Source organism: Notolepis coatsorum, assembly GCF_963971535.1.
Source record: "Notolepis coatsorum genome assembly, chromosome: 5".
Lineage (NCBI taxonomy): Eukaryota > Metazoa > Chordata > Actinopteri > Aulopiformes > Paralepididae > Notolepis > Notolepis coatsorum.
In genome coordinates, this window is record NC_140169.1 from 101,609,449 (window position 1) to 101,633,555 (window position 24,107).

Below are 24,107 nucleotides of genomic sequence, written 5' to 3' on the forward strand. Positions count from 1 at the left end.
ACGTGGCGTAGTGGGCAAGGCGCTCGCCACGAATGCAGAGACGCTGGGCTCGCCTGTTCGAGCCCAGCGCTCCACATTGCTTTCAGTTTAGCTGGTCGTTCATACTAATACACATTGGCCGTATTAGGGGGTGGGAAACTGATGGGTGGGGATCGGGCGTTGTGGACAGCGACTCCTACAGGTCGGTTGGTGCGCCTGCGCAGTAGAATCAGGAAGTGTCGGGGGCAGCGTGAGCCTCCCACGCGTTACTCCTCGCCACTGAGAGATCGAGCTGCGCAGGTGAAAAGATGCGACTGCTGTTACCTCAAGTACCGGAGGGGACTTGTGCTATGTATGACTTAGTCCACATTGCAGCCGGCTTGTGGGAGGCAAGAAACAGCGTTCGTGACAGGGGAGGGTTGAATTGGATGATACGAAATTGGGATGGGAGAAAATATAGAAAAATGGGAGAAAAAGTGGATAAAAAAAAAAAAAAAAATCACACATAAATGTAGCAATTTTTAAACAGATATTGTAACTGAGGGGTACAATTCCCTGACTGTATGGTTAGATATGATACTTACTACCACTACCTCTTGTACTTTAGACTCTGGCCACCCAGTACTAGGTATAAATAATTATGATAAACACTCCCACCTGATGAAACGGATCCAACACAAATGTACCAAGTCGAAAGTCTGCGTTTAATAATAATACATAGCAAAAGGTATGTACAACGATCACTTAATTACATTTATGATTTGAAATAGTATGCACTTTTATGGCAAATGAGTATTCGTAGGTAGATCAATATCGAATGTCCAATCTCTGATTGCGCAGGAAGCAAATATACAACCTGGAATATTTAGGGAACAATAGCAATGATACTTGAATGATTATATAGCTGGATACACTAGGGGAAGGTTCCGACTGCTTGTAGGACAGCTGGAGGGGGGGGGGTAGAGTCTGGCTGTATCCCGTCTGGCCGAGGGTATCCTGGGAGAGCCCACAGTCGTGCGACCCGGTGCCCAGCGATCCTCGATCCACAGATGAAAGCAGTTGGACTCTCTGTGGCCGGCGTCCTCCGGTCCACGATGGAGAGACGTGAGGCGACCTCGTCGTGTAGAGCGTCTTCTCACCTGTCGTCCTCTCCGGGGGGGGTATTTCCAACACACCGCAGTGTTGGCCTTTATCCATAGAATAATCAAAGTACTCAAAGCATAATCCAAGCCGGGGAAGGCTAGCCGTCGTCGGTAGAATAATCCAATATACAGGTCCACTCGCTCTTTGGCCTGGAGCTCCTCGGGTGCAGCTTCACGTGGGGTCAACCACCCTGGATAAGCGTCCAGCTGATGCCCGAAACGATGGGGGTGCTGATTACTATAGAACTCTTACCGCACGAGGCACTACATATGAATAGACTATTATTAGCTTAATAGAATACGTCCAACTCGACGATATAGTGCCAAATATGACTATTCAAATATTAATATACACGATGTCTCAATGCCGATACTGGGCCGAATTGGCCTTACTGCCCACACGTGGTTCGCGGGGAGGCTTTTGCGTCTGTCACTCTGTTGGAGGGTAATGAACTGGACTAAAAGAAAGCTCTACTTTAATAGCGCAGTATATATACGCACTATGAACAAATAGTACCATTAGTGGTGCGGTAGACATATTCCTACGCGGAACTAGGACTTGTCCATACATGTTGAGCGGTACGATTGAACCTGGTCTGAGGGGTATGGCGACCTGGCACCAAGGTCTCATCCAATGGTAGAATGGAAACTATTATGGGATGTTCAGTAGACTAGAAGGGATATTCAATGCATATTGTACAAGGAATATACAAGGGATATCAGGGGATATACAAATACAATTAAATATATATATACAAATAAATATATATATTCGGTTTAATCTGATCCTTCAGAACAGCCGCCCCCTAATTGGTCCCAACCCAATTAGTTAAGCAGAGACAGATTAACCGCACTGTCCACCACTCAAGGGTTCGCTGTAAGGGTCAGTCAACTCACAAAGTCATAGGGTCATGGTCATCATCGATTGTGTCTGGGAGTCGGGGCAGTTCTATGAGCCTCGCCACAGGACGGGTGTAAATGCGCCCCTGGACGAGTACTTCAGCTGCTCGGACCTTGCCATCGGCACCGGTGATCACTTTGCTTACGCGGCCAGCCGGCCACATAGCTCTGGGTAGTGACTGGTCAATAATCATGACGACTGTTCCTTCCGTCAAATTGTCTCTCTCTTTTACCCACTTCTGGCGGGTCTGTAGAGACGGTAGGTAGTGCAGTAGGAAACTGCTCCAAAACTTGTCGGCTAACACTTGGCTGTACCTCCACATTCGTCGGCCGTTCGCTTCTTCAGGCCGGTACATTGTCTGGGGTAACGCGGGATCTAGCCGCCCCATCAGGAGGGTGTTGGGGGTGACTGGGTCGACATCTGCTACATCACTGGAGACGTAACCGAGGGGCTTTGAGTTCAATACTCCCTCAATCTCCGTGAGGACTGTCATTAGGACTTCTTCCGCCACAGTCTGGGCCCCAAGTACTGCGTACAGGGCTGTCTTTATAGAACGTACTTCTCGTTCCCAAGTTCCACCGAAGTGGGGTGCGTTTGGGGGGTTGAATTGGAAGTCAATCTGGGCTGGAGCGAGGTGGGTCTTAAGTTCTGGGCCCATAGCTTGGAAGCTCTCCCTCAGCTCTCTTTCTCCGCCTTTGAAGTTTGTCCCGTGATCGGACAATAATGTAGACGGTTTTCCTTTCCGTGATGTGAATCTTCGGAAGGCCATAAGGAATGAGTCTGCGCTCATGGTCGGAAGGAGCTCGATATGTATCGCTCTGGTGGTCATGCATTTGAATACAATACCCCACCGCTTCTCGGTGCCTCTTCCTTTCTTTATGTGCAGCGGGCCAAAACAGTCCATGCCTGTTGAGTGGAATGGCTTGTCGCCGAGTCGGAGGCGACATGGAGGTAGGTCAGCCATCCGTGGTATGCTGGGCTGCGCGCGCCACTTTCGGCAGTCTAGACAGGTTCGCTGGAAGCGTCGCACCGCCTCTCTTCCTTGAAGTATCCAGTAACGACGTCTGATTTCCGCGAAGACTCTCTCTGCTCCTGCGTGGTGTACATCCTCGTCGTATTTCTTTATAATCAGCTCTGTGACCTTGTGTCGGCTGTTCAATACGATCGGGTACTTAATGTCATCCGGTAAATTGGGGGCTCTCCGCAGGCGACCACCCACTCTGATGAGGGTATGTGTGTCACTCTCGGGGGCCAGATGAATCAATCTGCTGTCTGATGGGACGGGCTTTCCTCCCTGTAGACAGTCTAGTTCATCGGGGAACGAGTCTCTCTGGGCTCGTTGCAGTAGAAGCAGTTCTGCTTCCTCGTAGTCAGCTGCTGACATATCAGCGGGGGACTGAATCTCTGGGTGGTGCCGCAGGAATGTCCGTTGCTGCGCACTCTCTATGGTAATGCAATCGTCTATGTTGGGGTCTGCGGAGACAACAGTGCTCAATCCACAGAACATGGGTTTCTTATTCTCAGCCTCCTCGTCACTTGCTTCCCTCGGGGTGGGCGTGGGCCAATCTCCTTCCGGGAGCTTGAGGAATGCTGGTCCGTCACTGTAGATGTTATGACGGGTTAAGTCATCTAGGGACATTCCCCGGGTGATGACGTCAGCTGGGTTGTGTTTTGTATCAACATAGCGCCAGTTTGCTTCTCCGGTTAACTCTCCGGTTAACTCTTGAATCTCAGTGACTCTGACTCCCACGAAGACTTTGTATTTGCATGAATCCGATTTGATCCAGGCGAGTACTGTCGTGGAATCTGACCACAGGATTGTTCTATGCACCGGAATGGTGAGCTCACGTTGGATGAGCGTGGCTAGATGCGCTCCTGCGAGGGCTGCGCAGAGCTCTAGACGTGGGATAGACTGTTGCTTGCGTGGGGCTATTCTCGAGCGGGCGAGGATGAATGCTGTGTAGATCTCTCCCCCCTCTTCTTGGGCCCGCAAGTAGGCTACTGATCCGTAGGCGACCTCGGAGGCGTCACTGAAGACGTGTAAATCCATTTTACATGTCTCTGGCCTCACCGTGGGTGGGAAGTAGCTTCGGCGTATATTAACGCCTGGGAGTAAGTGGAGTTCCATCTCCCACTCTCTCCAGGTGGATGCAAAGTGTGCGGGAATGGGGTCGTCCCAGCCCTGGTCCTTGTCCCACAATGCTCGTACAATCATCTTTGCCCTGGTGGTGTACGGTAGTATACATCCTAACGGGTCATATTGTCGGGCGAGTGTTCTGTACACACTCCGTCTGGTGGTCGGTATTGCCGTCGACCTTCCCTGCTCCGTGGTCAGGGGTTTGTGTCTATAGTGGAGCGAATCTGTTTTGAAGCGCCACACTAGTCCTAGTGTCATCTCTTGGGCTTCTCCTGGGATTGTGGCCATCCAGGTCTCGCTGCTCGCTGCCTTGTCCTCGGAGGAGAGGCTGCGCAGTACGTGCGGATCGCTGCTGGCCCACTGCCTGAGATCAAAGCCGCCTTTGATCAGAGAGGCGCGGAGTTTATGTAGGAGAGCCTCGGCTTCTTCCTGGGTCGAAACGCTTTGTAGACAGTTATCTACGTAGAAGCTGTTCTTCACACTGTGTCGGACCTCTTCGTCCGCTGCTGGGTCCTCTGCGACATGTCTCTGTAGTGCAAATGTAGCACAGCATGGGCTGCATGTAGTTCCGAAAGGGAGGACTTCCCATTGGTAGATGGCTGGGTGCTCATCTCCTGGCCTCTCTCTCCATAGGAACCGCAACAGGGGCTTGTCCTCCTCTACTAATCTCACCTGCAGGAACATCCCTTTGATATCCCCGCTGATAGCCACCTTGTCCTGGCGGAAGCGGAGTAGTACGCCTAGTAGGGAGGGGCCGAGTGTAGGACCGGGCAATAGCTCTTTATTCAGATTTTGGGATCCGATCTGGTAGCTGCAGTTAAACACGATGCGGTCTTTGCCGTTGTGATGAACCTTGTGGTGGGGCACGTACCACGATTCAGTCGTCTGGTCGGCCTCTTTAATGTCAATCTTTGTGACGTGTCCCGCTGTGATGAGCTTCTCAATCTCAGCGCGGTATACACTTTCTTGGGCGGGGTCCTTGGCTAAGCGCCGCTCTGTGTTTAGTAGGTACCGCTCTGTGGCGTCTTTCTTTGCGTGAAAGGTAGGCATCCCTTCCCGCCGCAGGAGTGGCGTGGCGTATCTCAACACGCCGCTGACTGGGACTCTCTTTGTTCCCGTCTCGAGGAGGTTAATGGCGTAGATGTCGTCTTTAGAGCGAATGTCTTTCTTTTCGTTCTTAAAGGGCATTTGTTCTAAGGTCCATAGCCTCTCTACATGCTGCAGGAGTGCGGTGTCTCCCTCTGTGACTCGGGAGTGGAGACAGCTAGTGGCTGTGGTTCGGTTGAGAGATTTGGCGAGTGGGCCTTGGAGAGTCCATCCTAGGTGGGTCTCGACTGCTGCAGGACAGCCTCTGGGTCCGGTATGAACCCGGTCTATCGGGACAATGAGGTCTGCATGGTCGGAGCCTATCAACAGTGTCGGGGTAGCACCGTCTATGAGTGGGATCGGTAGCTTGCGTAGATGTACATATTTCTCCATCAGCTTGGCTACGGGGTATGTGTACCGCGACAGTCCTATTTCTTGGCTGGTGAAAGCGTCTGTAATCCTGTACCGTCGCTCGGGCTGGCCGCTTGCTGCGATAGAGAATGAGACATTCTCGCCCTTTATCGTTTTCAAATCTCTTCTTATTGTCCGAATTGTCATTTGGTTTTCGCTCCCCCGCAGCCCTAGCTGGGCCGCAGCGGACGCGAGCAGAAGGGTCTTCTCTGACCCGTCATCAAGGACGGCGTAAGTGTCCATGACTTTATTCTGGTAGCTCAATGTCACACGGACTACCTTTAAGAGCACTCTGGCTCCGCTGCTGCTGGCGGGGTCGATGTACATGACGCTTGCTTTGCTGCTTGATGGTGCGGGTGGAGGCCGCCGTCTGTTACTGTCGTGGAGTATGTCCAGATGGGCTCCATCGCACCGACTGCACTTTTTCTTTAAGCGGCATTCGGCTGCCATGTGTGATCGCGCACAGCGAAAACAGCGTCTGTTGGACTTTATCCATTGACTCGCTTCCTCCGCATTCATCTTGGGGAATGAGTCACATTGTGACAGCCAGTGTTCTTTCTCACAGTAGGGGCACACTATCTTCCACTTCTCCTTTCTTGAGGGGGTACTGTGGCTCCTACTGCTTGGCACTGACTCCGATTGGTGCATGACGGTCACCGATCTTCTTCCATCATTTAGTCTCCTGGTTCCTTCTCTGGAGCCAGGGGTGCTCCGTCCGAATGTATCTAGCCGTAAGCTGCTGACTTCTCTCGCCAGGAAGTCGGCTAGATCGAGGAGGTTCGGTTCGGGGCCATTAGGGTCTCGGTGGTCTCTCTGCCGCCTAAAGCGCTCCTGTCGGGCGGGCGGTAGCTTCTCCAAGATCCTCTCTACATTTGAGTTGGCGTATAGTTCATGCCTACCCTTTTCCCTCTGCGCTCCCAGCATCCCTACCAGGGACTGCACTCTGATGGACAGGTCGTCCAGTGCTCGATTGTCTGTTGCTGGGGGTAGGCGGTCGATGTGCCTGATCTCCTGGATCACGTAATCCCATATACGTCCATATCTCTGGTCCAACGCTACCAGCGCTGCGGTGTATGGGGTCGTGGAAGTGGCGTAGGCGAGCGCTATGTTGTGCGCGCGGGGTACCTTTAAATGCTTCAGTAGTATCGCGTATTTATGGCGTTCATCAATGACATCCACCAACATTGTCTCCAGACACATGCGGAGCTCCGTATACTGGGCCCGGTTCTCCTGGGTGAAGTCTGGTACCATAGGTGTGCCAATGTATGACGCGGATTGTTGATACATCGGCGAGCGTTGGGGGAGAGGCCTCCTAGGCGAGTCTCCTCCTGCTCCTTGGCGTGGGCTGGTACCGGCTGTGTACCATGGCCCGCTGGTCCAGGTGCTGTTCCTCGGTGCGGGTTGTGCGTCGTGCTCACCCGTGAATAGCGTCGGGGGTCTGTAGCGCAGCTCCGCTGGGGTATAGCCTGGGCTGTACTGGACCTCCTGGTCCGGTAGAGTACTGTGCTGTCGTCGGGCGTGGTTCTCCTCCTCTTCCTCTTCGTCTTCCGTTAGGTCATCCAGGGCTTGTAGTCTCTGATTTAGCCTCTCCGCAGTGTATGCTGCTCCTTCCCGGTGGCTGGGTCTCGCTTGGACCGGTTGGGGAAGGGGGTCTGCGGGGGGTATAGACCTCGTCTGTTGGTCAAGTTCAGGGTCGCTTACTCGGCTAGGGGATGCCGCCCTGGAGTGATGTCTAGACGAGTTCCTGGAGCCTCTGGTGGAGGGAGGGGGTGTTGTCCTTCTGATCAGCTGTTCTATTAGTTGCGCTTGTGCTCTGTCGCGCTCGGCTTCGCGCTTGGTGAGATCCGATTCTCTCTGGGCACCGGTGGCGGCGCGCTGGGCGTCGGCCCGGTCTCTTGCCATATTCTCTTCCATCTGAATGCGTCTTATTTCCAGGCGTATGTGCTCTTCTTCGCTCCGTTGCTGTATCTGCAATCGATCGCGTTCACCCTGGAGTCTATCGCGTTCAGTAGAGGCTTTCAGGCTGACGAGGAATGCCTGCTGTAGTGTCCTCTCTGCCTCGCTGGGAGAAGACGGTTGTATAGGGGAGCCGTCCCTTGGGGTACTCCGTGCGGAGTCTTGGAGCTCTATCTCCACGGTGCTCTCCTCATCTTCTTCCGTGCCGAGTTCTCTCTCGGTAGTGTTGTCTTCCTCCCGGGACTCGTCGGGGACTACTTCTTCGGTATTGGCGGGGTGTAAAGTCATGTCTGGTTCCCCCTGGTCCCCACCGTGAGCTGGGTCAGTTACGTTAGAACCCATAGAGGCCTCTATGGTCGGGGTAGCCTGGTCGTTAGGGTTAGACATAATTTTACTTTCTAGTTTTACCGCGTTTACTGTTGGTAGAAGACTAGGTTGTTGACTGACAGCGTAAGCCTCTAGGTACTGAGGGAGCTGTCGTTTGCGCCGCGGGCGTTGTTGGTTAGGAGGATCGTTTCGTGGAGTGTTCATCATAGGCCATTTTAATATTAATAACACTATATTAATATTACACTGATTACCCTCCGGCTCGAAGGACCAATTGTAACTGAGGGGTACAATTCCCTGACTGTATGGTTAGATATGATACTTACTACCACTACCTCTTGTACTTTAGACTCTGGCCACCCAGTACTAGGTATAAATAATTATGATAAACACTCCCACCTGATGAAACGGATCCAACACAAATGTACCAAGTCGAAAGTCTGCGTTTAATAATAATACATAGCAAAAGGTATGTACAACGATCACTTAATTACATTTATGATTTGAAATAGTATGCACTTTTATGGCAAATGAGTATTCGTAGGTAGATCAATATCGAATGTCCAATCTCTGATTGCGCAGGAAGCAAATATACAACCTGGAATATTTAGGGAACAATAGCAATGATACTTGAATGATTATATAGCTGGATACACTAGGGGAAGGTTCCGACTGCTTGTAGGACAGCTGGAGGGGGGGGGGTAGAGTCTGGCTGTATCCCGTCTGGCCGAGGGTATCCTGGGAGAGCCCACAGTCGTGCGACCCGGTGCCCAGCGATCCTCGATCCACAGATGAAAGCAGTTGGACTCTCTGTGGCCGGCGTCCTCCGGTCCACGATGGAGAGACGTGAGGCGACCTCGTCGTGTAGAGCGTCTTCTCACCTGTCGTCCTCTCCGGGGGGGGTATTTCCAACACACCGCAGTGTTGGCCTTTATCCATAGAATAATCAAAGTACTCAAAGCATAATCCAAGCCGGGGAAGGCTAGCCGTCGTCGGTAGAATAATCCAATATACAGGTCCACTCGCTCTTTGGCCTGGAGCTCCTCGGGTGCAGCTTCACGTGGGGTCAACCACCCTGGATAAGCGTCCAGCTGATGCCCGAAACGATGGGGGTGCTGATTACTATAGAACTCTTACCGCACGAGGCACTACATATGAATAGACTATTATTAGCTTAATAGAATACGTCCAACTCGACGATATAGTGCCAAATATGACTATTCAAATATTAATATACACGATGTCTCAATGCCGATACTGGGCCGAATTGGCCTTACTGCCCACACGTGGTTCGCGGGGAGGCTTTTGCGTCTGTCACTCTGTTGGAGGGTAATGAACTGGACTAAAAGAAAGCTCTACTTTAATAGCGCAGTATATATACGCACTATGAACAAATAGTACCATTAGTGGTGCGGTAGACATATTCCTACGCGGAACTAGGACTTGTCCATACATGTTGAGCGGTACGATTGAACCTGGTCTGAGGGGTATGGCGACCTGGCACCAAGGTCTCGTCCAATGGTAGAATGGAAACTATTATGGGATGTTCAGTAGACTAGAAGGGATATTCAATGCATATTGTACAAGGAATATACAAGGGATATCAGGGGATATACAAATACAATTAAATATATATATACAAATAAATATATATATTCGGTTTAATCTGATCCTTCAGAACAGATATGTTACATGAATACAAGTATATTCTCATATAATTTATGAATATATTGTATACTGTAATGTACACAAATGGATGTATAGTTATTTGTTAGTAGGGAGTAAATCTCAGGCTTTATTACGATTTCTTTTCTCTCTATCATTCGATATATGGCTATATAAAATATCTTTCTAAAATACAATTCAGTAACATGATCGATATCATATGATGTATTGTGATCCAGTGAATACAATCACCTTAACATTTCTATCAAGTCATAAATACGTACAACCAAAAGGAGTTTGAGAGTGGTGCAATTCTACTTAACACTCTGTGTTAATCTTATAAAAAAAACGTATTAAAAAACTATAAAAGTATTCTGAACTCTCTATTTGTTTTACGATACATTTGATTCTGAATCAATATTTTGCGCAAATTTAATTGGATCAACCGATGCATCAATCTGAACCGATGTACCGCTACACCCCTCAATAGTAACCATAATACAGAATCCTGGTGGGTTCCTCATCATCAGAGCCTGTGTACACCCTGTCCCCTCAGGCATGCTCTTCTACTGCATCCACCCCACCAAGCGACACGCCCGCTGCCTGCAGATGGTGCTGGAGTGCGGTGCGGACGTCAACAACGTGTCGGCGGAGGGGACCCCCGTCTTCCTGCTGATGTGTGAGCGGGCGCTGGAGTGCGCCCCCCTGTGTCTCAGCATGCTGGAGAGAGGCGCAGACCCCGACGCCACCAACCAGGTTCAGCGTTTGTTTTCCAACCTGCAGATTTACATGTGACATCCGTGTAATATTATCAAATAGTCAAGGGAGGGAATTACCAAGGGACCTCACGATTCCATCCAGCTTGGATTAACCCTTTTCACTACCACACTACCAAAGGGTTAACCCTTTAACTACCACACCACAGACCCTTTGGTAGTGTGGTAGTGAAAGGGTTAAATCCCATCCCATTTGCTTGTAGTGATTGTTACACCAGTTCAAAGCATAATACATTGCTGTTACATTTAATCGATTCAGTAGCTAACTGTCAATGGTTATATTAAGTGATTATATTGGTTATAGCTCAGTCAAATGATGTAGCTGTATAGAGGGACTATGTTGAGAGTATATAGACAGTTTCAATGGAATTGCATTGCTAGGTGTAGGAGTTGCCCCGCCCCCTTCTCACATTCCCTTTGTCCTAACCCCCACCTTTGTGTGTCAGGGTGACGAAAGACCTCCCCTGGGGGGGAGAGGGGGTCTTCCTTGTCTCAGGTGGCCAGAGGGGCCAGATCTCCTAACCCTTTCACTACCACACTACTGAAGGTTAACCTTTCACTACCACACTATAGACGGTTAACCGTCTGTAGTGTGGTAGTGAAAGGGTTAACCTTCTGTAGTGTGATAGTGAAAGGGTTAACCTTCTGTAGTGTGGTTGTGAAAGGGTTAACCCTTTGTCGCGTGGCAGTGAAAGAGTTAACCTTCTGTATTGTCGCAGTGAAAGGGTTAACCATTTGGTAGTGTGGTAGTGAAAGGGTTAACCTTCTGTAGTGTGGTTGTGAAAGGGTTAACCCTTTGTCGTGTGGCAGTGAAAGAGTTAACCTTCTGTATTGTCGCAGTGAAAGGGTTAACCATTTGGTAGTGTGGTAGTGAAAGGGTTAACCGTATGTAGTGTGGTTGTGAAAGGGTTAACCCTTTGTCGTGTGGCAGTGAAAGGGTTAACCCTATGTATTGTCGCAGTGAAAGGGTTAACCCGTTGGTAGTGAAAGGGTTAACTTGTGTCCATTTAGAATGTTTTTTTTTTTTATCCACTTTTTCTCCTCTTTTAAAATGTTTCTCCCATCCCAATTCCACTATGCCAATTCTCCCCTCCCCTGTCTTGAACGTTGCTCGCATATGCCCCCCACTGGCCGGTTGTAGTGAGGATAGAAGCCTTGCATCACGTATCCCCTCCGATACACGAGGAGGCAGCCTGTCACATCTTTTCACCTGCCAGCGGAGACTCTCATTGGCGAGGTGTAACATGTGGGAGGCTCACACTACCCCCGCTATTTCCTGTCTCTGCTGTGCAGGCGTCCCCCAACCGACCTGTAGGAGTCGCTGTCCACAACATCCAGATTACCACCCATCGACTTCCACCCGCTGACTCTGCCAATTGAGTTAGTATGACGGCTGGCCCAAGCCGGAGGCAACGCCGACAGCCGGAGTCGAACCCGGTGTCTCTTGCGTTGGTGACGAGCACAATGTCCGCTGCGCCACCCAGCCGCCCCATTTAGAGTGTTTATGTTGTTAAGTTGAAAGTGTCTGTATACTTTTCAATTTATTATTGTTTCATACAGTACAGTGAATAGCTTTTTTAATTTTTATTATTAATACATATCTATATAACAAATATCTAATAAACTAAACACTTGACTAGAGTGACAATCTTGCTTAGAGAATCAGTTACACTCAAGGAATAGAGTTCACATGTATTAAGATTGAAAAGTGGTGATATTATGCTCGAGCCAATACATCACCATTAAAGATTTAGGACCTCGTAACTGGTGAAACTGCCATTGTCATTTGACTGACAAGCTTTGCGTCTCTCTCTCTATCTCTCTCTCTATCTCTCTCCCTCTCCCTCTCCCTCTCCCTCTCCCTCTCCCTCCCTCCCTCCCTCCCTCCCTCCCTCCCTCCCTCCCTCCCTCCCTCCCTCCCTCCCTCCCTCCCTCCCCCAGAGAACAGGTATTACAGCGCTGATGGAGGCAGCCAAGGCAGGCTCTGTGCCACTGGTCAGGGCCATTCTCCAGAGAGGAGGAAACCCTAATGCTCTGGACAGCCAGCGCCTCAGTGTAACACACTATGCTGCTATGGGGGGCTTCTTCGAGGTAAGCTGGTTGGCGTAGCGTTGCCAGAGAGGCAAATAAATCACCCACCTCAATTATGTTTATGATTATTACATTAAGGAGTTGACCATATTAACACACTGGCCATTTTGCTCTTATGTCATGTTCCATTTGGGTTCCTTCCCACCCTGTTTGGTGGGAACAGGATGGAAAGGAACCCAACCTGAGCATGATGTAAGAGTGAATATGGTCAATGGGGCAGCGGGGGGTACAGTTTAGAGAAGGAGGCTTGTGATGGCAAGTTCACAGGTGCAATCCCCCAGACCAGCAGGAAGAATCTGGTTTGGGAAGGTAGAAGGGGAAAAAAAGAATGATGTTGTATTAGTAAAAAAAATAATTATATAAGAATCCGACTTTATTGTCATCATGACCCTACCCTTTTACAGTATAGAGGAGTGAAATTAAAGACAGATAAGAATAAAACATTTGCACCATAACAATGACAAAAAAAAGAATAGCATACAGAAAATGTACAATACAAGTGTAGTCTAAATCAGTAGTGTGTGCAAATCAGTAGCAGCGATAAAATAGCACTGGTTTTTCACAGACCGATTGCCAGCTGTTAGTGTTATTTGTTCATGAGTCTGATTGCCTGGGGGAAAAAACAGAACCAGGGAAAAGATTCCATATTCAAGGTTTTAATGGTTTTTGCTTCATTTTGTTGTAATGTGTTGTGACCATAAAATTGGAACTCTCACTCTGTTGTGACTGTACAATAATACTAGTATCATTCATTTATTTCCAATTGGTGACCTTGAGGGTCACTATTATTGTAACGTGTGCCGAAAGTTATTTACGTGGAACGCAATTAATTCTGATCAATTTGCAATTTGGTGGTCCAGAGTCCTGCTGATGCTCTGTGCTCTCTGTGTGTGTGCGTGCGTGTGTGTATGTGTGTGTGTGTGTGTGTGTGTGTGTGTGTGTGTGTGTGTGTGTGTGTGTGTGCGTGCGTGCATGCGTGTGTGTGTGTGTGTGTGTGTGTGTGTGTGTGTGTGTGTGTGTGCGCGCTCCAGGTGGCTCAGGTTCTGTCTGCGTACTCAGCAGACCTGGGCGTGATCAGCTCAGCAGGCAACACTCCCCTCCACTACGCTGCAGCCACAGGACACACCAACTGCTGCAAGTTCCTCGCGCAAAGAGGTAACTGTACGAGAGTGGTGTTGTAAAGTACTGCAGAGTGAGTCTTTAAGAGGTAACTGTACGAGAGTGGTGTTGTAAAGTACTGCAGAGTGAGTCTTTAAGAGGTAACTGTACGAGAGTGGTGTTGTACAGAACTGCAGAGTGAGTCTTTAAGAGGTAACTGTACGAGAGTGGTGTTGTAAAGTACTGCAGAGTGAGTCTTTAAGAGGTAACTGTACGAGAGTGGTGTTGTAAAGTACTGCAGAGTGAGTCTTTAAGAGGTAACTGTACGAGTCATGTTGTAAAGTACTGCAGAGTGAGTCTTTAAGAGGTAACTGTACGAGTCATGTTGTACAGAACTGCAGAGTGAGTCTTTAAGAGGTAACTGTACGAGAGTGGTGTTGTACAGTACTGCAGAGTGAGTCTTTAAGAGGTAACTGTACAAGAGTGGTGTTGTACAGAACTGCAGAGTGAGTCTTTAAGAGGTAACTGTACGAGAGTGGTGTTGTACAGAACTGCAGAGTGAGTCTTTAAGAGGTAACTGTACGAGAGTGGTGTTGTACAGAACTGCAGAGTGAGTCTTTAAGAGGTAACTGTACGAGAGTGGTGTTGTACAGAACTGCAGAGTGAGTCTTTAAGAGGTAACTGTACGAGAGTCATGTTGTACAGAACTGCAGAGTGAATCTTTAAGAGGTAACTGTACGAGAGTGGTGTTGTACAGAACTGCAGAGTGAGTCTTTAAGAGGTAACTGTACGAGAGTCATGTTGTACAGAACTGCAGAGTGAATCTTTAAGAGGTAACTGTACGAGAGTGGTGTTGTACAGAACTGCAGAGTGAGTCTTTAAGAGGTAACTGTATGAGAGTCATTGATTGATTGATTGATTGATTGATTGATTGATTGATTGATTGATTGATTGATTGATTGATTGATTGATTGATTGATTGATTGATTGATTGAAAGGGGGTGGGGGGGGGGACACTGTACAACTGTACAGGCAAAACTGTACATTGGAATATTGACAACCATACTTGGTAATTTACTGTACATTGGAGGGGGTTGGGTTAGGACATTTACATGGGCCAGTTTCGAATTGCAGTCTCCCGTAGGTGTTCTTTGAGAGTGTTTTTGAAAGTGGGTAGTGATTCACATTCCTTTACAGCTGTGGGTAGGGCATTCCACATTGATGTGGCATAATTGCGAAACGTGTTTAGTCCCTTGTTTGAGCCGAATCTGGGTTTAACATGATTTGTGGAGCTCCCTCTGGTGTTGTGATCGTGGTATTCACTGACCTTTGACATGTACATGGGTACCTTGGTCGTGTAGTGTATCTTGTAGACCAGGCCCATTGCAAGTTGCTGTACTCTGACGTCTACTCTAAGCCATCCTAGGTTGTCAAAGTGGGCAGAGGTGAGGTGGGTTCTAGGAGTAAGGTCAAGCAGTAGTCTGACCAGTTTGTTTTGAGATGTTTGTAATTTTGTTTTTAGCGCCTTTGAGGTGCTTTGGTACCATTAGGTGCAAGCATAGTCGTAGTACCCTTGTATGAGTGCTCCTGCCAGAGTCCTCAGGGTGTTCTTGTTTACCAGAGAGGAGATCCGGTACAAGAATCGAGTTTGTTGGTTGACTTTTTTTATTACATTGGATGCCATTTTGTCACAGGAAAGATTAGCCTCTAGGATGGAGCCCAGGTAGGTAATTTCATCTTTCCTTGTGACAATATTGTCACCCACTGTAACTGAGAAGCCGTCGGTCTTGCTGAGTTTGTTATTTGAACCGAAGAGAATGGACTCTGTTTTGCCCATGTGTAATGATAGTTTGTTATCAGCGAGCCATATGCAGATTTTGCCTAGTTCCGAGCTGAGTTTTTTTTCAACCTGTAACTTGTTCTTGTCAGAGACCAGCAGGGCTGAGTCGTCTGCGAACAAGAACAAGTTGCAGTCACAAGCTGACGACATGTCATTTGCATAAATTAGGAACAGTAGCCGTCCTAGGTAACTGTACGAGAGTCGTATTGTACAGAACTGCAGAGTGAATCTTGTTAGTGTCATGGCGGTTACCGATATATATATTCTAATGTAACTACGCTTTGTGCCGTAAAAAGGGATAGTTCTGTTTTTGGAACCCTAGCCTTATTTCCTACTTATCAACGATGCTGTCGACCGGTAGAGTCCTTTCTCGGGACAATCTACGCTGTTCTTACTGGATAAGATAAGATAAGATGATCCTTTATTAATCCCCTTGGGGACATTCAGGTGTCAAAGCAGCATGGGGGGGGGGGGGGGGGGGGGGGGGGTACAGAGCTTCACAGTCCTATACTGTCCAGTATCTATATACACTATATACAATATAAAATATAAATACAAATACAATATAAAAAGTACAAAAAACAAGATAGTCCAGTGAGTGCATGTGGATATGGGTCTCGAGTTCTCACGTCCCGAGTTCTGACAATGATAGTTCTCCTGACCGCAGAGCCGGCTGTCCGAGCACTTGGTTGTAGAGCCTGATGGCTGCCGGTATACCCACAGCTATGCTCAGTTAGCCACAAACAAATGCAACGTCAGTGGGGTCAAGCTCTTGTCTGTACAAGCTGACGGAACCTGAAACTAATTAAACTAAAATCTACTTTTAGTGGCACTGTGTGGAGTAGGTTTCAGTCAGCTCTGCACAGACTGGCCTCATTCACTTTGCATTTGTTTGTGACTGACTACTGTAGCGAGAGCTAAGTATAAGGAACAGAATGGATTGTGCTGAGAAAGGACTCTACCGATCGACAACATCATTGGTACAGTAAGTAGGAAATTGGGCTATGGGTTGGAACTATCCCTTTAGCATAATACATCCATCTTCAGGAAAGGAATGTGAATCCCTACCCTCCTTCAAAACCGCTCTCAAAGAGCTGCAATTAGAAACTGGCCCCGGTAAATGTCAAAATCCCCACTCACCCACTCCCCTCTAATGTACATTTTCTTCCCCTTCTGATTTAAATCTTTTTACGATGTTCTCTCTTTCTTACACAGTACCGTATATTTGTATGTCTCTAAATGTCTTGATGAATGGAAAATGGAGGACCTTTATGTAAACAAGACGAAAGTATTTTTCCGGTCTTCGTCCTCTTAGCAGTTGTTTGTATTGAGCTGTACTGTATTGTACCCATTCTGCAATCTGTTAATAAAAGTTTTCAATCAATCAATCAGGTTGTAACCCCAAACTGAAGAACCTGGAGGGTCTGCTGGCCCGTCAGATCGCCAAAGACTCTGGACACCCGCTGGCGGCTAAGGAGCTGAGGAAAGCTGAGCGTTTCCAGGGCAAGGCCAGGAAGCCCAGCGGCGTCAGCCTCACCACGGCGCCCTGGGCCGTCGCGCTCCACGACTGGTCCCGCGAGCACGAGGCGGCGCTCCGGGACGCCTTCGGGACCCGGCATGAGATCGTCTCTCGGGAGATGTTCCTCGCGGCTTTAGAGGAGCTGAAGGCGCCGGCGGAGCCGGACCAGCTGCACACGGTCCTCCTCGCCCACGACAGGAAGAGGGTGGGCTTCGTCAACGTCGAGGACTTCCTCAAGGGCGTCAAGTACATCCACAAGCCTTTCCTCCTCTCCAACTACGGCCACAAGAAGAAGAAGGGGAAGCAGGGAGGGAAAGGGGGCAAGAGGGGGAAGTTCACCATCCCCGTGCCCATATGCACCATCCCGCCCGAGCTCGTCCGCCGGCGAGAGGACGGCGGGCCGCCCCGCTTCATGATCGAGGCGTTCAGGCACCGCACCGACCTGAGCCGCTTCAATCGCCACAGACCGCCCCGTCACCCGCTGGAGGACGACTCGGCCTGGTACAGGGACGAGCCGGAGAAGGTCTACGTGGACATCAACCACTGCGTGCGTACGGGAGACCTGGAGGCTCTGGACCTGGCGTTCAGCCAGGGAGTGCCCGTGGACGTTCAGGATCGCTTCTACAAGACCCCGCTGATGGCAGCCTGCTCCAGCGGCAACTACGAGGTGACCCAGTACCTCCTGGGCCGAGGGTGAGAGAGACGCTGATGTTTTTGTGCTTCGAATGTGTTTAGAATTGTGACAAAACCATGAGAAAACCACTACAGTAGTAGTTTTAATGAGTACCAGGTTGACCCTTAGGGCACGGTGCAGCAAAACACCTTGAACGATAAATAATAATAATAATAATTCATTTATTTTATATAGCGCTTTTCAATGACTCAAAGTCGCTGACAATAGGCAAAAAAGAGGGCGGTTAGGTGGCGTAGCGGATATTGCGTTCGTCACCAACCCCGGAGCTGTGAGCTGGATTCCAGCTCACAGCTCCGGGGTTGTCACCAGCTTGGCTGGCCGTTCACACTAATACAATTGGCTGTATTAGAGGGTGGGAGAAGCTGGCAGGGTGGGTCCGGGTCGTTGTAAACAGCGACTCCTACAGTTCGGTCGGGGCGCCTGCTAAGCGCGGATAGGACCTGAGGGGGATAGTGTGATCCTCCCACACGCTACGCCCTCTCAGGGAGGATCCGCGCTGCCAGGTGAAAAGAAGCGGTTGATTGGCTGGACGTGTGTCGGAGGAAGCACGTGGTAGCCTCCACTCTCCCAGATGATCTGACTGTGGGGGGTAAGTGCGCAGCGACCAGGAAGGGATTGGGAATTGGCATACGACTAACATTGGGATGGGAGAAAATCGGAGGAAAAATGGAGGGGGAAAAAGATGAATAAAAAAGACAATAGGCAAAAAAGAAAAGAAACAAAGAAACATAGAACCACATGGAACAATATGAATACACAAGAACATAGAACCGCGATTAAAACATCTAGAACTGCAACCAGTGGGCAATTTGTTCATATTGAACTAGGGGAGGTTGGACATCACATTGTCCTTAAATTCACAACATGGGTGATGCGTTTCACAATTTGTGCCAACAATGGGAATTCATTGGGAATTTAAGGCCCTGAAAAAGGTCTTGAACCGTGACCTTGAAATTGAAATCTTAAAATGTGTGTATCATTACATCCCTATTCACGTAGTGTTCTCCCTGTGGTCGCACAGGGCTGACGTGAGGGCTCGTGACCAGTTCCGCTGGACACCCCTCCACCACGCGGCTCACTCTGGCCAAGTGGACGTGGTTGAACTGCTGTTGGCGGCTGGCGCCCCTGTAGACACCCCGGCACTGAACGGAGGCACGCCCCTCATGAGAGCCATCGAGAGCTCCCGGCCTGGCTGTGTGGACGTCCTCATCAAGGCGGGGGCAAAGGTCAACGCTGAGAACAAGAAAGGTTTGACTGAGATAAAAAAATTATAATAATATTTTATAAAGCGGCTGGGTGGCGCAACGGAATAAGCGCTCGTCACCGACGCGAGAGACACTGGTATCGAATCCGGCTGTCAGCGTTGCCTCCGGCTTGGTCGGCCGTCACACTGGCTCAATTGGCGGAGTCAGCGGGAGGGAAGCCAGTGGGGTGGTATTCTGGTCGTTGTAAACAGCGACTCCTACAGGTCGGTCAGGGCACCTGCACAGCGAGGAAAGGAGATAGTGAGGGTAGTGTGAGCCTCCCACACGTTACACCTCACCAATGAGAGTCCGCGCTGGCAGGTGAAAAGAAGTGGCTGGCTGACTCTGCATGTATCGGAGGGGACATGTGATAGTATCTACAACCCTCCCTAGACCGACCAGTGGGGGGCACATGCGAGCAATAACCAGGAAGGGGAGAGGGGAATTGGCATGACGACTAAATTGGGATGGGAGAAAAACACAGAAAAACAGGAGGAGAAATTTGGATCAAAAAAATATATAATATATATATATATATTTAATAAAAATGCTAGTATTTTATATCAATATATGCAATAGATGTATTCATAAAACAATAAGAATTTTTTAGTCACCCTGACTCACTCACAAATTTTTCTCTACAACTCTAATCAGGATTCTGATTAGTTGCTTAGCTGCTATTCTGTAACTGTTGGATGAAAAAAAGGTCCATCCACTACAAAGTGAAAACTTGAAGTGCTCAGAGATCAATCAAAGGCAGCGCAAGGCAGGCGACGCAAGTGACGGTCCGACAGCGCTTCCAGCCAGTAGCTCATCACGAGAGACCCATCGATTACATACCATTCCGTTTTCATCCCAGCTCTGAGCGCTGATGCCTACATGGGGATGGGTTCATTATTGTGTTGCTATGGTTCCCTGTGTGCTTCCCTCACAAGCGCAGAGCAGAGTGAGGCGGTGAGGTATTGAGTTTGATCGGACACTCATGCCGGTACTGTACCGAGGGGTGACGGATGGCCTCAGAGGTTCTTGTTGTCAGGCTATTGTAGGAAGCCCGATAGAGGAATCAGCACTAGGGCAACCACTAGAGGGAATTGCGAAGTGCCCGGCTTCAGTAAAAACACCCTCTCAGTCCAGGGCTGTTTATTCTGGAATAATCTACCATTGACCATAAGAGATTGTACATAATTTCCATCTTTTGTTACTCGACAACCAAACTTGTGACCATGTATAGTCAAATAGTATAGTAGTGCACCTTGACAACATCCTACAACTTTATACCTTGTACTTTTTTTTTGTATGTTTTTATGCTTTGTCTCATAGCATGATATGCTTCACTGCCTGCCTGTTTAGTTTTTATGTTTTGTGTGGGGACTGCGGATGAAAACTAGCATCCTCGCTAAATCCGGTGTATTTACACTGCATTTATTTGCCCCTCAGAGCAAAATTGCTTGGACATCGCCAGAGCGTACGCAGACTGCAGGATCATTGGCCTGGTCAGAGACAAGATGGACTCTCTGCCCAAACCCAAGGAGGTCAGGAGGGGGATCAGGAGCACACAGCCTCAACGACCCAAACTCAGACCAGAGACTGCTAAAGTAAAGGTACTCTACCCACACAATATTATCATGGCCATTTAATAAAGGTGCTATTGATCATATCTTTTATGTAGACAAATATTAAACACATCCACAGATCTTTTAGAAAGTTGTGGAATAAAAGTATACATTCTGATTGTGAATTAATCATTTTTAAAATGTTGGTAGGTCCAAAATGAATGAATGTTTTGTTTAACACTTGAGGGGGAGTGTGCTTCAAGAGTGTGCTCCCCCCCCAACCCCTCCCTACCCAACCCCCCCCCCACACAACCCCACCCAACCTCCTCCAATGTACAGTTTTTACGTCAAATGTATATACTCCTTTTTTAGACTCTTCTTGTATCACAAACAGTACTGTATTTGCAAATCTGGTATGTCATAAATGCATAGATGTAGCAGTACTGTCTATCTGTATGTTATGTATGTCATATATGTCCTGATGAATTGAAAATGGGGGACCCTGATGTAAACAAGACGAAAGTCTTTCTCTGGTCTGCATCCCCTTAACAATTGTGTGTATTGAGCCGTACTGTGTTGTACCCATTCTGCAATCTGTTAATAAAGTTTTCAATCAATCAATCAATTCAACAGAGGTGTTGTGATGTGAATGCAATGGGAGAGGGAAGGTGTAGTGCGACATCTAGTGGCTGAATGTTATCTATAGCATCTTTAAATCAATAGACAGGATTCCTGAATGATAGTTGCCCCATAGAACTGTGTACTAAAGGCCTATCACCTGGTGAGCAATTGACTTATCTCAAACCCCACCCTCTTTTCTTGATCCTCCAATCAAAACAGTTGGTGGCGAGGATTGAGATAGGTCAAGTCCGTTATTATTAAGATATAAGTAATAATCATCACACAGACATCTGGTATGTCATAAATGTATAGATGTAGCAGTACTGTCTATCTGTATGTTGTGTATGTCATATAATATGTTATGATGAATTGAAAATGGGGGACCCTGATGTAAACAAGACGAAAGTCTTTCTCTGGTCTGCATCCCCTTAACAATTGTGTGTATTGACCTGAACGTTTTCAATCAATCAATCAATCTTGGTAGGCAAACAACAGGTGTTTGTTATCAAAGGTCCCTCACAACAATCTTATGGCAATGCACTAGATGAAAATGCATGCAAGTGGGAGGTGCATCATTAGAGCACTATGTCAAGTTATTCACCCGAGAGTGATGCTAAACATGTGAAACCGTGTGGCCTCATAATAACACAAAAACACTGGATGCAACCGGCACACAATTCCCTCGTGAGGGGAAACCCAACACTGCATAGGGATAGCCGCTGTTACTCTAGCCCAGCAACTTGTACGCAAATTAGTGCAGAAGTGTTGTATTACCACGGGGACAGGCTGATGGAGGGCCTCTCAGTGACCACAGCCACCGCAGTAATGTTGCTGCCAGAATCCCAGTCAAAAGCACCTTTATTCAACAATTACATTTAATACCCATGAGGAAGTTTCCTTGAAAATCACTACATTTAATGTAACAACTTGCCCTAAACAACAGTCAAGGCCATTGCCTGCTATATGAATGCCTCTATTGAAAGAAACACAACATTAGCCATAATAGCCACCACACATTAGAGCAAATGATAGCTGGCAAATGTTGAGTATTACAAAGTACTACAGTAGATCTACCGTTAGCTGCCTAAGCATTGCATGCCTGACGATCCTGATTGGGGGGGGGGGGGGGGGGGGTTATAGTTGAATAGTTTTTTCCATTTCTTCTGTTTTCTTGTGGGAGGTTTGAGAGTTAAGGTGAGGGGGGGGCTGCTACTGTATTCCATGGTAACGTATGTGTGAATTGAGCCCATTGAGACACGCAATTGTGATATTGGACTATAATATTATAACTAAACTTGACTTGACTAGTATATAGTAGCTTACTAAACCAGAACACCCCCCACCGCATTGAACTGTGGAGTAGACCAGGATAACTTTCATAGCATTTGATGTGGCAACTGCAGAGCTCAGCACTACCCTAAGGAGATCCCTCAGACACAGGTGCAGGGAATTATCAAGAGGACGGTGTGTATTAACCCTTTCACTACCACACTACCAAAGGGGTAACCCTTTCACTGCAACAATACAGAAGGTTAACCCTTTCACTGCCACACGACAAAGGGTTAACCCTTTCACAACCACACTACAGAAGGTTAACCCTTTCACTACCAGTGTGGTAGTGAAAGGTTAACCTTCTGTAGTGTGGTAGTGAAAGGGTTAAGCTAATACCTGAACAACACCAGGAAGGAGTAATGTGTTTTTTTAATCCACACAAGAATTCTGTGTTCTCTGATAACATCACAAACTCATCACGTCACAAACTCAAACTCATTAACTATGAATATCTTGCAAACCGAATACATTTATGCAAGACTGTTTTTGGGACAGATGTGTCAGATTGTGTGCAAATCCCATTTTTTTGGTGTGAAGTGCCCCTGGCTCCTATTTTAATGGGGTGTCGTTGTGTGCAGTTCCTCCTATGAAGCCAAGCCACCAGCAGGTGAACTCCTCCAGGCACAGAAACTCAGATTGTGATTGTTATTCTGATAAATATCCTGCACCATCATGCTGACAGGGCGCGGCCTCGGGCACCCTGACACCCTCTGTCGCGGCAGCACTGTCGATGGTGAGGAGGACAGCCTCTCTGAAGTCGTCCGAGAGCATCATTCACCACAACACCAGGATCACCGCCGGCAAAGCCAACCCTGTGGACATCACCTATGTGCCAAAAACGGTAAATGACAACCACCGCTACAATACACATTAACGGTGGGACGTGTGTAACGATTAGAACATTTAGATGGCATGGTGTTGTCTAGAACCCAATTGCAGCATAGACACGAGGAGAGGATAGACAGGAGGAGGAATGCGTTGGTTGCTCTTTCACAATAACGTGCACTTTATTGTGACACACGGTGCGTTATAAGAAAAAGAAACACTTTGAAATAAGGAAAATAAAAGAGAGACCATAGTCTCAAAAAACGATATAAGCACAACACTAACGAGTACTCACGACAGTGAAACAGGAAACAAAAGTAATGACCCAGCAAGGAATGCTGGGCAGACAACACTTAAATACACAGACTAATTAGAGACATGAGGGTGATTAGTAAATTAGACACAGCTGGGGTAATGACTAAACAGAAAACATAACAGGGTTAAAATACTGAAACATGACAAGACCAACAGCACATAGATACAGACACAAGGGAGACTAAACTAAATTAGACAATGGGGCACAGCACAGACAACAGATGAACAAACAACAGATTGGTGATGACAGACAGGAAATTAATAAATACAAGACAACAAAGATGTATACACTGAACTAGGCCACCTGGTGGTTGAGAGACGTAGTTCAGGCATGGGAAATGTCCATGGACAATGGGAGTTGTGGAGCAGGACCGGGGGGAACGTTACAGTACCCTCCCCCTCGATGGACAACTACCAGGCGGCCAAGTAGGCCACCCGGGAACGGGCAGGGTGGGAGGGTGGGATGCAGCACCGGCGAAGAGGGGCTGGGGGAAGGGGGTTCGAGAAACAGGACCAGTGGGAATTGGGCCGGGGGGAGGAGGTCGATGAGAGGAGCGAGGCAGACTGGAGCGGGGGGGGGGGGGGGGGGTGGAGA

General features: G+C 48.2%; 1 protein-coding gene across 1 annotated transcript in view; it reads left to right on the forward strand.

The window, feature by feature from the left end:
• The window catches only part of LOC311228293 (ankyrin repeat and EF-hand domain-containing protein 1-like), a gene marked incomplete at both ends in the record, with an annotated part of 31,064 nt that extends 7,818 nt beyond the window's left edge, over positions 1-23,246 (forward strand). Inside the window, 7 exons of the mRNA XM_084314201.1 lie at positions 10,161-10,360; positions 12,322-12,471; positions 13,503-13,626; positions 16,802-17,621; positions 18,644-18,870; positions 20,304-20,398; positions 23,055-23,246. Coding sequence (XP_084170327.1) covers positions 10,161-10,360; positions 12,322-12,471; positions 13,503-13,626; positions 16,802-17,621; positions 18,644-18,870; positions 20,304-20,398; positions 23,055-23,246 — 1,808 coding nt within the window. The remainder of the gene's footprint in view (positions 1-10,160; positions 10,361-12,321; positions 12,472-13,502; positions 13,627-16,801; positions 17,622-18,643; positions 18,871-20,303; positions 20,399-23,054) is intronic.
• Positions 23,247-24,107: the final 861 nt, after the last annotated feature.